This window comes from Aptenodytes patagonicus, chromosome 2, assembly GCF_965638725.1.
Source record: "Aptenodytes patagonicus chromosome 2, bAptPat1.pri.cur, whole genome shotgun sequence".
Classification (NCBI taxonomy): Eukaryota; Metazoa; Chordata; class Aves; order Sphenisciformes; family Spheniscidae; genus Aptenodytes; species Aptenodytes patagonicus.
In genome coordinates this window covers 66833810-66850724 of record NC_134950.1, presented here as the reverse complement: position 1 = coordinate 66850724, position 16915 = coordinate 66833810, and the positions used below count along the sequence as shown (strand labels likewise).

The 16915-nt window shown below is 35.1% G+C and overlaps 1 protein-coding gene across 5 annotated transcripts in view; it reads right to left on the bottom strand.

Moving 5' to 3' along the window:
• The window catches only part of ZNF236 (zinc finger protein 236), a 96104-nt gene that overhangs the window by 60282 nt on the left and 18907 nt on the right, over window positions 1-16915 (bottom strand). For 4 of the 5 annotated variants that reach the window (XM_076330103.1, XM_076330102.1, XM_076330099.1 and 1 more), the window contains 5 exons: window positions 13868-13992; window positions 11171-11343; window positions 8551-8697; window positions 6532-6603; window positions 1524-1727 (listed from right to left, as the gene is read on the bottom strand). In XM_076330103.1, coding sequence (XP_076186218.1) covers window positions 1524-1727; window positions 6532-6603; window positions 8551-8697; window positions 11171-11343; window positions 13868-13992 — 721 coding nt within the window. The remainder of the gene's footprint in view (window positions 1-1523; window positions 1728-6531; window positions 6604-8550; window positions 8698-11170; window positions 11344-13867; window positions 13993-16915) is intronic. The other variant, XM_076330100.1, reaches the window with a different exon arrangement.

Genomic DNA, 16915 nt, shown 5'->3' with positions numbered 1-16915 from the left:
ACACCACATACCATCTCCATCTTTCCTGCCCTGGAAGATTATTACGACAGATGGAGCCCAAAGTCATGGACTAAATGAACTCACTGAACATTTTAGAGGGATGGCCCATAGACTACGGGAATTATATCTATGTGTATATATATCACAAAACAGGAAAAGGGGTGGTGATTAATGGGAATGTATTGGAAAGTGGGGGCCTGGGCATGACATAGATGGTATAGAACAAGGGGTGGATACTGTCCTGGTTTCGGCAGGGATAGAGTTAATTTCCTTCCTAGTAGCTGGTACAGTGCTGTGTTTTGGGTTTAGGATGAGAATAATGTTGATAACACACCGATGTTTTAGTTGTTGCTAAGCAGTGCTTACGCTAGCCAAGGACATTTCAGCTCCCCATGCTCTACCAACTGAGAAGGCTGGAGGTGCACAAGAAGCTGGGAGGGGGCACAGCCAGGACAGCTGACCCAAACTGGCCCAAGGGACATTCCATACCATGTGACGTCATGCTCAGTACATAAACTGGGGAAAGCTGGCCGGGGGGGCCGCTGCTCGGGGACTGGCTGGGCATCGGTCGGTGGGTGGTGAGCAACTGCATTGTGCATCACTCGCTTTGTATATCCTTCTTATTATTATTACTAGTAGTATTTTGTTTCAATTATTAAACTGTTTTTATCTCAACCCATGAGTTTTCTCACTTTTACTCTTCCGATTCTCTCCCCCATCCCACAGGGGGGCGGAGTGAGCAAGCGGCTGTGTGGTGCTCAGTTGCCGACTGAGGTTAAACCACAACAAACATTCAGGTCTTCCAAAAAGAAGTTTAATTGGTACTTAAAAGACTAGAGATGAAAAAATAGCTTAAAGGTTAGCAGGCTACCACCAATACTAAAGAAGAATATTCTCTGCCCTGTTCCATTATGTGGTGGAGGCTGCAGAACAAGCATAGACAGCTGAATTACTGCCCTGCATCTCTTCTGTTACATAGCATCTTCTGCTGCCAGTATCAAGAACAGAATAATGGGTTAGACAAAACATTGGTTGACCCAGGAAGGAATTTTCTTGCACAAATAGGAAATATTCAAATAGCTCTTATTAATTAGAACAGGATAAAGGCCCTGTATGCATTCTCATTTTTTAACCAGATAAAAATATTTTCCCCTCCTAAATGTCATCATGTTTTAAGCACGGCATAACTTAAGGATATGCCACAAGCCGCTTCTAGGCAACAGGAAAAAAAAAAGCCAAGGGATCAATAAAATATCCATGTATGGGTGTGTGCACTTAAAGCTTTCTTCTACGTCATGTAATCGATATTTATAACCTTGCTTTTGTAAGACTATACAAAAATATATCTTGGTGCATTCCATACCCGTTCAGTAGATCTCTACAGTTCTTCCTTGACTGATAAATCATTTAGAAATGCAGAAGGAATGCTATCACTGAAAATACTGAGAACAAATTTCACTAAAATAAAAACGACGAGAAAGAAACCACTGAAATGTAAAGCTCTTCTCACGCACAGCTCTTACCTGCAAAATATCTCTATTGATTCCCACTGCAATGTTGAGCTGTTGACCAGGTTGTTGAGGCTGGTTATTTTCTACAGGACCTGGTTCTGATAACTCAAGGAGCTGCTGGATGACATCAGTTACAGCCTGCTGACCTTGATGTGCAGTAGCTGAAGACACCTGGTTTTCTGTCTGTTGAAGAAGTGGAGACCGAAAATGCGTGGCCTGAAATATACAGCAGTACATTTGTAAAGGAAGATGAAAAGCATATATGAACACCTGTTCGGCTCCCTTGTCTGAAATGTCTGTTAACTGTCCACTACAAGGATGTCCACTTGTATAAGACATAAGCAAAATACAGAGCTGTCATTCAAGGTCTGCTCACTCCACTAAAGAATTGCTTCTGTATACCCCTTTTCTGGAGTTCTTCCCAAGCTGTGTAACTGTAAGCTTACAGCTTGAATTAAGTTTATCATAACTACTGAACCTTCAACCAGTTTACAAAACACAGGGATCAATCACTGAATTCCACATGTAGAGGCCACATGAAAAGTAATTCCAAAACAAATAAACAGCACTGACATGGTTGTCTTTTTAAAGTTCACATTTAACTAAAGCAAGTCCTTTGGAAAAATAACCTTCTATTAGTTGAGATTTATTTGTGTTGTTACATCAAAACCTTTCAGAACAATCAAACTACTAACTAAGGGAAAAAATCCCTTCAACTTTCAATCTTCTAAATCTCTTAGCTTTAGAGGAATCTCTTTAAACTCTAAAAATTTAAATACACACGGAGCTGTGTGAAAATACTAAAAAAAACCCTAAAAATCAAGTTTCTTAATCTTTGATTTAATATTTGTATCTTAGGCTACCTTAGTAACAAATATGAAGAAAAAGTGATAAAAATCCTTGGTATTTCTTTTTAAGATCAGAAATAAAGACTCCCTCTCTTTTCCTTCATTTATGAACTTCTCTTTCTTATAACAAATAGACTGCGTAAGTATATCATTACTGAAACAACTGCTTTCAATCATTTATTTTACTGCAGAAAAGAGAAATATGTATTTATATAATGGCTAGCCCCATAATCCGGTTTCTTAGAACACACTGGATATTTGATTCTAATATTCACTTCTGTTCTCTAAAAATAATCACTTCCAGGTGCGCGCACACACACACACATATATATATAAAATGCTATCTTCTTTCACATCATTTTGAACAAAGAGTAATCTTAGGCTTCACGTGTGTAATATTTCCTCCAATCTGAAAACTCCCATTAGATTTTCTTTATACTGACACATTACACTGAACAGTTAAAATGACACTGTCATCGTGTTTGAGGATGGTTACAAAGAAATATATTAAGAAAAATTAGCTTGACTCAAGTTATGTCCTGTGAATTTGATGAAGTATTCTTAATGCCTTCTCATGAGACGATATAAAACAATCCCTTATTTCTCTTGCATGCATGCGAGAATCGCACTTGCTATTTTGCTGATTTAACCATTAGTTCATCTTTTTTCACCTCAGCAGTGGGACAGGTGCAAAGACTCCATCTCTTCAGATTCCAATTTAGGAAAAGTACTATAAACATTTCAATATGTATTTTACAAAATAAAACACACTATATGCCATTTTCATTGCAATAAACAGGAACTGAAGCAAAATGTTTTGCTAAAGAGTGTAACAGCTCTTTATAGAGATCATTCATTTTCTTGTAACAGAATGCAGGGAAGCTCTTTAGTAGAGCAGGAAGCCTACACTAAAAAGTCAATAAAATTCTCCCAGGCTTTAGCAAGAGGAAAAAAAAAAAAAACCTGTTAATGAAGGAACTGCTCAACATCATCTTTGACATGAAAATTACAGTCAGTATTACATGTATTTAGCCAGTGTGTTCACATATTATACAGCAGTTTCTATACAGTCTCATGGAGGTTATCTTTTTTGAAGAAGAATATATACATATGCACATGTATGAAGTTTGTTACCATTACTATTAAGATATCCTGTTCATTATAAAAAGTTTCAGAGATCTCTTTGTAGGTCTCGCTTCAATAACCGATTTTAAAAATAGCATAGAGAATTAAGTGTTTTATTACTACTTCATAATTCCACATTTGTTCAATTTGAATAGTGGACCTTGTGATCACCCTTAGTCTGTCTGATCTGCTGTGTAACACAGACCGCGTGACTGCTCTGAGTGAATTACTCCTTCAAGTAAAGTAACTGTACAGAAGTTATAGCAGTTCTTTAAATCAAGTAATTTATTGTGGTAACTTTTTCTGTTGCTATCCAACTTCAACAAGTTGCTCCAACAGTAAATTATCTACACTAAAATTCCATACTTTATTTCAAAGTGTGAATTTGTCTAGCTTCAACCCTCGAAACGTTTTTTCTCTTCTCTATTAGAGATTACAGATTTTTCACTTTTCTTCAAAACAGCAGAACAAGTCATCCTTAAATATTTTATCTGATGTGCAAAATAGATAATGCACCTTGAATCTCTTCAATAATAAAACGCATCATATCATACTTCAAGAATGCTGATGGCTCTGCTTCCTCCTGTATTTTGGATACAGTTCATGAACAGCGAACACTATAAACAGACAACTGACAAAAGCAAAAATTTCCAGAATGAAATACAGAGGACATACAAACTTTTCATTTCTATGCAAAGTTTCTTCTCTAAATAAAAAGACCAAAACTGATCTTTCCAGGCAAGGAAAACCTAACTTTTAGCTGATATATCAATTATTACCTCTTCCATCCTTATTTATAAGGGGAATTTAAAAATCCTTGAAAACTCCTATCCTGTGAATATGGCCTACTTTTCCCATTCTTCTATATGTGATTTTATTCTTGGCCATATCAGAACACCTATTGCTTGGTACACCTAGCTCACCAAGAAATCCAGATCACTCTGTATCAGTGATTTGTCCTCTTCATAAATTACCTCAATCTTTGTATCATCCTGATCCGTGTTGTTTTTATATTTCCTCCCAGGTCACTGATAAAATATTAAGTAGAGTCAAGAATTAATTTCCAAGGGACTCCATCAGAAACACAGTAACAGTGGTGATTCCCTGCACACCTCTTTTACAAGTTCTCTCAGAAAGTTTTAAAAATCACTCATGGTGCCTCACGTTATTTTTAGTACGCCATTCTATTTGAAAAGACAAAACATATCCCTGCTTTTTATCACCTCCATTACAAGAAGGAAGACTCATTAAGGATGCAATTAGCTCTATTTACCAAAAAGCCAACATTAAATAAAAGTACCTATACATTTTCTTAAAAGCATGTGTGATACATGGTACAGTCCCATGGAGGAATCTGAGCCTATATCCTAGTTCAACAAATGAACAGCAACTGCACATAAAACAAGCAGGCCATGGGTCTGAAGGCACAGAAACAAGCAGACAGTACATCAAAGGAGGAATATCTGAAAACACGTAACAAAATAGCTGTTGATTCACCTTAGCATTGAGGTCTGTCTGCATTAGTTTTGAGGTGATGCCATGCATTCCCTTTCCACAAGATTCCCATACATGTTACAGTATATAGTTACTACTGTAAAAATAGAAGGTACCCAAGCAAGAGGAAGGAGAATTCAGGTTTCTGCTCTAACTGCTAGACTAGAAAGTTGGGCTTCTCCTTGCTTGGTTTCCTAGATCCACTACACGTAAGCTGAAGTTGACTCTGTAAAGGTTCACACTTAAACTGCTTGGTGGCTCAGCAGTTACTAAGTCATTCTCTGGAGAAGAAACAGGTTTGAAGACACTAAGGATGGAACTGGACCAGTTCTCCCACTTGGTAGCCAAGAGCACCAGACAATTCTGGGAGAAGGGGGCAATGGGATCCATTGCTCCCAACTGGCACCTCTCACTGGGGAAAAACCTGGCACTCTGCATCAAGTACAGGGAACCACACAATGTGGCACAATTGATGATTATCTTCTTTTCAGACCTGTGCTTTCACACACACACACACACACAGAGCCCTCCCTAAAAACCAGGCATCACCTCTGATACCACCCCTTACCAAGAAAAATAATTTCAATTGGTGAAAAAAATGAAATTTTACTTAAAATAAACTGCTTTTGAAGAACAGCCGTTTTTAATACTTTTTAAAGTCTTATAAGAAATAGCATGACTATTTATTTAATACAGCAAATACTAGTAATAAATCAGTTCTGTTCAGCTTTAAGTTAACTGGTCCTGGAACACTGAATTCACAGTAAAAGATAAAAAGAAAGTGGATAGACTGGTTATGGTGACTTTAAAGCAACACTGCCACATTTCTTAGTCCTTGGTTTTGTGGCTTCTAGTTCATGAGAAGGTAATCAGTGGCTGAAGTTAGGAAGGGGGGAATGCAAGTCAAATTAGCCTGTCATTAAGATACCATACTGCAACCTATAGCTGACAAACAACATGCCACATAGCTGCAACGAAACACGCTAATGCTCTCACTGTGACTGGCACATCAAGACCTGCCTGCCTGTACATCAAGACTGCTTGCTATGGGGTTCCAGAAAGCGAGCCCTGCATCGTCCTTCCCCGGCTCCACGGGCTCCTCCTGAGCCCCACGGTTCCCCTGCTGCCTCAATTCCAACCAACTCAACCAGCACCAACACAGCTTCTTCCCTCTCCACCCAAACCATGGTATCCCTGTGAAGTCAAGTCAGAGGGGCAGGATAATCCAGTATTTATGAGAGTCCTTACTGTCCTCTGGTCTTTTTATACAGGAGAGTATTTGCCTCCATTTTGAAGACCTAATGAACAGAATTATGTGCAAAATCATGACCGTACCATCAACGAGGGAATATAATTCATTCAAGACCTGTTCCATTCCTAAATAACCAGCTGCATTCACCAAGAAGTTTGCCTTCACGTATTAGTTGATCAACTTATCACAGAGGACCATTCCATATCCTTTTCCACAAGTTAAATGAAAGCTTACAAAATTCTGTGAAGTTTCTCCCACTTTTAGTCTTGACACAAAAATATGACGAAAACTGTACACTTACATTCTTCCATTTGTTATCAACAGGTTGCAAAAGATTAGCAGGGGATGCTGTTAAAGGCTGGGTGACAGAGTCCTACAAAGAAATGAAAATAAAGTATTTTAAGCCTTTGTACAAAAAGAAGAAAAAATGGCTAATATCACGCATAAAAGTAGCACAGTTCATTTTCCTACAGTATGGAGACTAGGGACAGAAAAAATAAGACTACGGAAGAGACACAACAGTACCTAGAATCATTAATGTTGCTTCACAGTTTATATACATTAAATAAACACAAGTTACAGAAACCAATACCTTAGCTACAAGCACTGATGCAGCCAAAGACAACCACCTTACACTGAGCATATTTTACAAGATGTACTCATGTATCACAGAAGAATGCATTCTTTGGTAGCACAGCACTTCAGGAGACTTCAACTTTTGGAACTTGTATTAAGGACATAATCATTGTTCATCCCCAGGTATATAACAAGGGACGACAGAGACTGATCGCAAACTTCAGAACAGAATTATTATACTGGAGATTTGTTGTTAAAGAAGCTCTGCAAGTTTTGAGCAGAATGAAGAAGTCAGTTCTAATACAAGAATGCTAGTGCTAATCTAAGAATGTACCATCTTTCTATAGCAATAAAAATCAATAAATCAATCATTAAATCTCTGCAGTTTCAGATATAAAATTAAAAATAGAAAGTGTAATACTCTTAACATGCAACTGACATGTCAGTTATCTTTGTTCTTCCTTGTTAAACTTCTTGGTATCTGTTTCTAGAAAGAAAATTTTCTCTCCCATTTTGCTTTTACTATTTTATGGAGGTATTCTTTATTTTTCCCCTCCTTCATGCAAGCAGAGAAGTAGGCATGCAGCAAAGATAACAACAGACTTCTGTAATATCAATACACAATGCAAATGCAAAATACTCAAGCAAACCAAAACAAGAAAAACACCGCTGGACAGGGAAAGCAAACATGAGGTAGTATGAAGGAATCCTTTTCCATTCTGCTTTAAGATTAGGCTTGTGAATGTAGATGTACAAAAAGACAGAGATTATATGTACTTGCAAGCAAATAGGACACATTAGTGTTTTTTTTTTTCTTTTAGCTAACCTGAAGAGACAAATAGCATCTGCCATACAAAAAAACTTTATGAAATCTAAAAAAGAAAAATGGTTCTCCAAACACCACTACTAGACGTTCTTTTTCAACAAGATACAGCTGCATAATGAAATTAGGACTTCAAATTTTAACCCTCCTCTTCAAAGTCTGATATTACTTGTCATCCATTGACCTTTAAAGCATAAAAGTTGGAAATGATGCGAAACAGAGGGGAATAAAGGTAGAAAAGGTAGTTCTAGTCAAAGAGAAAAAAATGTACTATGATACGTTAAATTTGCACTGGCTCAAAAAATAAAATAGTCTTATGAAACCAGAAGCATTTTCTGAAATTTAGCTTCTTGTATCTTGGTAAAGAAAAAAAAACAAACAACATTCAGTGCTTCCAATAAAGCTAAGATTTTTCCTTTATGATCTGTCAAATAAAAGGCTAACATTTAAAACAAGTTATCAGAAATACTCAGAAGACGACTCCACTATGTCTTTATATGGACTAGAATTATACAAACAATTTCTGAAAATGGGTTAAAACTAATATATAATTTGAATAGTTCCGTATTTCATTGTTCCAGCAAAACTTCATAATTATTTTTATGTTATCTGGGGAGAAAACCTTTCCTCCACACATAGTCTGTAAGCACCAGAATTATATTTTACTTAGTTGTAGAATAAAATGTTGTATTTTCATCTAAACCCCCAAATTGTAAATCCTTTTTTTGCATATACTTGGCCAGTTTACATTCTGCCAATATTTAACAACGCAAATTGATTCCAAAAATGACACAAACTTTAAAAAGACAAAAAACAGCTACAGGTCTTTTAGTTCCAACTTATCTGAATAATTACTGGAATTAAGATATAGATCTAATTAAACTCTTGAAGCCTTTTAACAATATAACAAGCAAAGCTTACCGCTGTAACATGAGATACATCTGTCGAAGAGCTAGCAGAATTCTGTGGACCACCCATGTGCATCTTGCTAATATGTGTATTTAAGCTACCCAAGCTTTTGAAGACACAGCTACATTCTGTACAGTTGTATGTAGGGCCATTCTTCACCTTCAATAAAAGAAAAAAAATTAAGTAATTTTTCCCTAAATCTACCAAATTTTGTATTTTTCATTATTTATCCACATAACAAATGTACTATGGGGTTATGAGAGCTAAAACGGTTTATTTTTCCAAGATACTGATATCCAGTTATAGAATCAGTCTGGTATGTCTCGAATATCAAGTCAACTGTAATCTACGTGCATGACTGTCATCTCCTATTACCACTTCTCAACGTTGGGAAGCACCAGAGAGCAAAACAAATGTCATCTGGCAAATGAGGCCTCAGACTTTTCCCTTTTTACAATTTCCTACCATTATACACTTAGAAACAAAACCAAAATGCAACTTTATCAATTAAGATGTGCCTGAAGATGTAACATCATACATAATACAAATGGAAGTTTGGAAATAAGAGAAAAAACGCAGATAATTTATCTTCAAATTTTGGCTCTCTTCTGTTTACTTTTTCAAACGTATCTTTTATAAATTTCCAAGAAAAAATAAAATCCATTTTTTGGGTCAAAGTAAAATGAAGGCACGATAAATTGGGCCAAAGGCCATAGGGACTGCATGGGGGAAAAAAAAAAAACAAAAAAAACAAACCACCAAAAAAACAACACAGTGAAGGGTAGAGAAGTTTACTATATAGTTTGAACTGAACTTGAACACAAAGGATGAGAAAGTGATCAGCAGCAACTTGTTTGGGACTTTCAGGCCAAGGGGTTGAGGTAATTAAAGCAGCTGAATTTGCAGATTCCAACCATCCTCACTTCTCCCTCCTCCTCAGTCTATCACATAGCAGTAAGAACCAATGTAGTACTTTCAATATGTAGGGAACAACAAAGTCTTCAAAAGAAAACAAGCTGCTTGCAATATAGTATGGAATTTTGTATTTTCTGACGTTAGCTTAAACTGGTAACAAGACTTTCAGAAGGAGGTATCAACTAATAAAATACAGGTACAACTAAACAGCGATATACAAAGTGAGAATCAACCTGTTTCATTATCACCTGTAACGTTATTTTGTGACTGTCTCAGGATAAAATGAAGAATTAATAGAGTTCTGCACGCAGTCTTGAAGGAAACAGTGACAGCAAGAAAGAAGAAAAAAAAAAAAAATCAACAAATGATCCAAAGCAGTAACTAAAATGTAGGCTCAGGATCACGAAACACAGCATAAAACATGATCAAGAGGCAGCATTTAAAGTCCCTTACCCCACAATTTTCTGAGGGTTTTTTGTTGGCTTTTTGGTTTTGTGGGTTTTTTTGGTTTTGGGGTGTGTTTTTTTCCCCTTACAGAAAAACAGAGTAACAGAGAAAAAAGTAAAAAATATTTTTGGCTTGATCCCAAACAATCTTGTAATATTGAAAAAAAATCAATGCAAATTATGAAGTTAATGTTGGTGCATTTTTTTTACGTAGCAAAAGCTATCACATATAGGGAGCTGCGATCATTGAGGAAGACTAGTCACACACTGTCATATGAAATGTAAACATATGATTTAATATAATTAAGCATAATATCAAACACTGACATATTCAATGAAGGACCATATCCTAAAAGTAAGAAACTCTAACACATGAAAAGGATCCTTAGTAAAAAAAGAATCCAATAAATAAGATCTATCGCTGTAACACAAAAATGGAAAACAAGAAAGCAAATCTCAGACAGAGTTAGGGGAAAGAGTGAGAGCACATATGATATTCTGCATGCAGGAAAAAAAAGAGAAGAGGAAAAAAAAGCTGCCTCTATCAGTTTATACCTTCCAAATCAAAACTAGGTCTCTTTCTATGGGTATTTCCAACCACAAATCACTAAAGTCAGCAAGGAAATTACTGAACAAAGTTGTACAGCCAATGTTGCTCAGAAGATTATACTACATTATTGTAGCAGCACCTTCTGAATCTTAAAAATTGTCTGTCACAAAGAAGAAGGAAAAAATCCGCATAAAGAGGTCTGAGACAATATTTTTTATCTTATTTTGTAATTTTCTTCTACCTGTAACTGAAAAACCTCTGAAAAAGCCTGTAAGATACATACTTCAAAGACAAATTGCAAGTATGCTCTATGATGGAGTTAGTGGGTTGCTGTTTGGCCTTGAAATTTTTCTCCATTTTCTGCTTTGCTGCTTTTGGCTTACTTTCATCTGATTCTAGCCCTCATTCTCCCAAGACTGACACAGATACATTTTTATCCACCTAAAATCACTAATAATTTATTAATCTATCAATGTACTGAAAAGACAACAGTAAATGAAGGTTTTGCTACTTATCCTAAGTATACATGTATTCATATTAAGCTATTTTAGGAAAGCTTGCAGGTAAAACCAACAAACTAGAATCTATACTACAGCAGTAAATCTATATTGGCTGCAGAAAGCACCAGAGAGCATAGGAATAGCAAACAGGATAATTTAAATACTGAAAATGAAATAAGCAGTATATTAGCATCAACCACTTCATGAATAATTGTATTTACCTCTGAATGAACTCTCTGTATGTGTGACTGAAGATTGCCTTTCTGAGAAAAGGCTGCAGGACAAAAGGCACAAGCGTGGGGTTTTTCACCAGTGTGCTTGATCATATGGGTCTGCAATGCCCCCTTCTGGTTAAAGGCTTTTCCACATTCACTGCATTTAAAAGGTCTTTCACCTGGAAGGGAAGAAAAGGAGCATGTGGGGTAAGGGGCTTTAAATACACATTAGTAGTTTTCTGTACCTAAATGAAAAAATGTATCAGTTAAAATAAAATACTGCATAAAGATATCTGTACATACACACACAAAAACACAGAAACATATGTTATTATGTGTTTTGACAACGAAATTGTTTACCTCGACCACCAATCTCAGCATCTACTCTGATAAAGATGTAGCTTTGTGAAAAACTTTTATGACCTAGCTGATGACGATCAGCTAAAATGCGTAAAATAAATGAAACTTGTATGAAATAATTATTTAGAACAGCTTCCCTCAACTTGTGGTTTGGAAGATCTCAGAAGTTCCTATGCAAAACCACTGGAGGAAAAGAAAAAGGGGAAAAGAAAAGAAAAACCAAACACACACACCCCAGTCTTTTACACCAAATCCTATAAAATGCATATACCTGCACAGAAACAAATGGGGGAGCAGAGGGTGGAATGGACAGTAATAAATAACTAAGAGCCAAAAACTGAAACTTTTATTTAGCCTAAAATCAAAAAGTCTTACAGCAACACTGCAAAAGATGTCCTATAGTTTCCGCTCCTCAATAAATAATAATAGCTATTCATTCTTTACAACCATTCTTTACTGAAAACGTGCAATAAAATAATGGTTTTTATTATAGGAGATATTGTACAGCCCTGCTCAAAAAATAATTTTAAAACCTGGAATGTTCATATTACTACTGAACATTAAAGAAAATCTAGGCAATATTGTTACAGGAACGCTCTGTCACTATTTCCCGATTTTGGTGTTCTCAGTGCTGTGCGTACTTACAGTTATTTGTACATGAACAGGTTAACCATGAAGAACTCCCCAGAAATTGTAAGTGACGAAACATAGTAGTACCACATTAACATATTACAAAGCTACATATTGTAAACACACAGATACTAAGAACAAAGTTCAGTTTCTCACAACCATGTATCTTAATTGACTACTGGAAATCTCCACTGTCAACTCAGTACTACTCTTTTTCTTTTAGTGAAACAGGTTAGCTGTGGTAATTCCAGGACCTTGAGAACATTTAACACTTTGCCTCTGCATATTTCTATAGCAAAAACACTATGAACACGCTGTACATTATGTCTGCTACATCAGTAAGTACTAGCATGTGCTAAATATTATGCACACTAAAGCAGTTTTAATGAATATTTTTATATGACTTCTAATTATATAGCTATAATTACATCTCATTTAAAATGATTAATTCTTAATTAAATCCACATTGTTTGAAATAAAAGCAGCTATTTTCTGAAATAGATTACAAGCGTATAACTCACATAGTATCAACTCTGAAGGAATATATATTTTCTGTTCTGCTGCTTATGGCTTTTGAAGATGTTTTAAGGTCTGTGGGTTTTAACTATATTTTTTAAATATAGACTAAAATACAGAACACTGATTCAGATCTTCTTGAAATACAGTGACAAAATTCATATTGGGCTTTCATAGGTAAAAGACTTAGCTTCCACTAATAGCTGCTGCTGGACACAGAGAAGTATTGCTTCAGGTTAAGTTTGCCAATTTAAGTAAATTTCATTATAAAAACTAAATCTTAATTCTAGTGTGGAAATGTGGAATTTCCGTATTTCTCAAGTATAACTTAATAAAATACAGATTTGGGAGGGGGAATGGGGGGTTCATTACTTAGTTATTAGTATGGGAATTGCAATCCCTGAGACTTAATTTTTTTTTTTCCCCAAAGGGTGTAAGCGCTTGAAATTAATAGCGATGAACAAAAAAGTATTGCAATTAAGACACTAATGTAATGCTGTACATGTAGCACAGACATGCTCTTTTAACAATTAAAGACTTAAGTATTCTAAATTCTTTAAAGACAAGTTCTTCTTTCCTACATATTTTACAGTACCTCAAGCAATTGGATGCCAGACAGATTGTCTGCAGATTTGAAGTAATTAAATTCATACTTCACAAATTAAATGAATATTCGCAAGCTACTTGGAACTTAAAATGACCTACGGTCATGTGCAGATTGGGACTACATTTTCTGTCTCTGGTTTCCCAATAGACAAATGTCTTTTTACTCTTCAAAAGAACTATAAATGCTCTTGAACTTTTTGAAGCTTTTGAAAAGTGTCCTCAAACAACTATAATCTTGTTTCTTTAATTCTGACTAGAATAAGCTAAAATAATCTATCAAATATATACAAAACTCTAAAATAAGAAAGTTAATTTTCAATGACTTCTTTTGGATATTACTTTGAGGCAACTTTTAAAGCAGGTACAAGGGTGACCTCTTGTGTTACTGTTTTACAATTAAATTATAAAGCTCAAAAAGATTCCTAAGAAAGAGTCATGCAAAGGAATTACCAACAGGTAACAGCATCTAATGAGCCAGATGTATTAATGCTATTTCAAGTCCCAACTCAGAGAAAAATATTTAGCATTTCACAGATTAACTGAATTTTGTGAAACAAATGCAAACTAAAATAATTGCTTCCACAGTCTTACCTGTGTGTATCCTAACATGTCGTGTTAACTGACTCGGCTTCTGGAACGTCTTTCCACAGTGAGGACAGGAATAGGTAAACCCACTTCTGTCAATATTTCTGTTATAAGATCTGGTATTTGATACCCTGTCATTTAAAAAAAAAAGGAATTTAAATAAAATCCTCTTAATCTTAGTATTAAACATTATTTTGAAGAAGCTGATTTTACCCCATCATTTTTTATCAGAGTGTAAAATTGATGGCAATGTATAGTATCACCTGTTACAGTTAAAAAACAAACTCTTTAATGATACTAAAAGAACAATGTAAATGGAGCAATTTTACAGTTATTGTTACAGTAATAAAATTGATACTTCTTAGAGGTTCTCCAAGACATTTTTACTGTAGTGAAAGTCTGCTGGAAGTATACAATGACTTCACAACTACCACTTTGGTGGGAACTTTCAACTCTGTGACACTTTATTTCTTTTGCCTGAACACAGCAAGACTTTTGTTCTTAATTAGAATAGGAAGATCTCATGAACTAGAGCACAAATGCAGTTGCTGAGGTCTAACAAAAACAGGTTAAGAATTTAACAACCCAAATATTCACCGCTGCTCCTCAAATACAAATCACAATCTCCACAGAGACACGGTAACAGATGATATAAACTCCCATAATTCATTTCTCTACAAATCAAAATTTAAATGACTGCTGAAAAACAGCAACGTGGAAAAAACAACCAATTTTATGCTGGGAAAAAAAAAGAAAAAACGGAAACCTAGGGAATATTAAAAGACCATTACAACAACTCAGCTAAAGAAGGTGAAACCAGAAAGCAGTGTGGTATCTAGAGCACTCCACATTTTCCACAGTGCCTGAGTATTTACACCTATACAGTAATCCAGCTTGTCAATACTGCTTAAAGCCAACTGAAATTATACAAATTTAAATACCTGGTGTTTTTCCGAACAAGTGAGAAATAAGAATTAGCTAACGTGGAGCAGATGTGCAAAATACACCACCACCTTGAAACACAGGCTGGTATAACAATACAAAAAATAGCAGGGGAGTAACAGTCCATGCATAACACAGGAAATCACTAAACTTCTGCTCAAATGACGCATCTTTCTACTCTAAGAGAACATAGATATTCAGTGTATATTTAAAGGAAAGCACATTTTCCCTTCCAATTACTTCAAATGTTACATGTGTTTTTAAACTGTTTTTATACTCTTGCAGAGCAAGCACAGAGTTTGGGTAATATATTTTACTTTTACATATTAATTATATTTATCAAAATTCACTGAAGTATCCAGAGTAAAATCAACTGAAGACTGAAGAGTAGGAGAGAGAAAATCACAGATGTTAGAACCTCTTCTTCTTTCTATCTCAGGACAGCTCTAGACCAGCCTGATTATCAGAATATGCTCTCTGATGAGCAACAACATCTGTTTCAACTAAAGCTGTGGCATTTTAATAAAGGAAATAAAATTCAATTTGGAAACAATTGCAGGGACAATCCTTCAAGATCAGATCACCTTCTAAAATATTCCCTCATTTAGAGTTATAATGACCATTTTCTTTTTAGCAAAAGGTAGATACTAAATTTAAATTATAACTTCATAATAGTTTTCCATTCAAATGTTTCAAACACAAAATAAACACCTTTTTGGGAAGGAAAAGTGCAACCATTTTATGAAAAAAACTTAAGGGAACAAGGCTCTTCATAATTTTAAATCCTAAAAATTTGCTGAAGCTTATTTTACAATGAAAAGCAGGAATCAAAAAGTAAGATTTTTAACTACTGATGTATGTTTTTGAACTTTATATACAATCAAATAGGCTAGGTCAAATGTTAATTGTTCATCTGAACAATATGAGACGATTGTGTCAAATAATAAATAATTTTAAAAAATCAAAATGTCCACGTTTTTCCTTTCAAAATCATTTCTACTGAAACACAGAACGTGGAGCGGGATCACTTATGCAGTTCATTAACCTGGCTCACATACATGGGTTGTATTGGTACTGCTGGTGAAAGGACAGTAAAGCACCATTATGGACAGTAGTTTCTTGAATAGAAATGCAACATGTTTCTACATCTGAACTGATAAATAAGGTGAATCTCATATAAGGAAGCTCTGAATCCAAAAATAATACACGTTTATGAAAATAAACAAATTATTGTGAAGCGATTATCTCTCATTTATATCTGAATGTAGCATGCATGACTCAAAATTGCAGCCATCATATTAGATTCATTCATCCATTCTTTATTTATTCATCCTAACTTACATAGGAGATGTCCACAACAAGAACGTTTTTTGTGTATTATTATATAACTCAACAGAAACATAACAACTTTACCTCAATTTTCAGTTTGCAAATGGAAATGTACAACAACACTTTTTTAAACCTTCTGGAACACAACTATTAAGATCTCACAACCTGCATCATCTACTAATAAAAATAATTGGAAATACCCAGTATTCCTCATTTTTAAATATATATTTTTCCCATCTGTTTTTATAGAAACAGAGTAAAGATTAAAAAAAGATCACCTGTCAAATACCTTAGGCTTTCTTAATGTATAAACTAAACCAACAGAAACAAGATTTTCTTTCTTCTAACTTAAAGTAATTGTCACCTTCCTAAAAGCAAAGTCAAACTAGAGAGCTGGAAGAAAGGACAGAACAAATTTTCACCGAAAGTAAGAACAGCATTTATTAGGCCTGTTTTTTCCCTTCATTTTGTGCTTTTTCAGATTTACAAGAAACTCACAGCAGGTTGTGGTGAGGACTACCTGCAAAAGACAATTAAACTGCATGGAACAACTTCTTTCTTTGCAGAAGGTAAGTATTAAGATTTTTGCAATTACAGTAACTGCTACATAGAATTAGTATACATTTTCTTCAATGTACTGCTATTAGCCTTTAAAATCACACATAAACACACTTCAAAAAGCACTCTGTATCAGAAAAACTTTGCCTGTGTTTACAAATAGCTAGGAGATGGAACTATGCTTAGTAGTATGCGTGCCTAAATACAAAAACAGCAAAAAAAAAG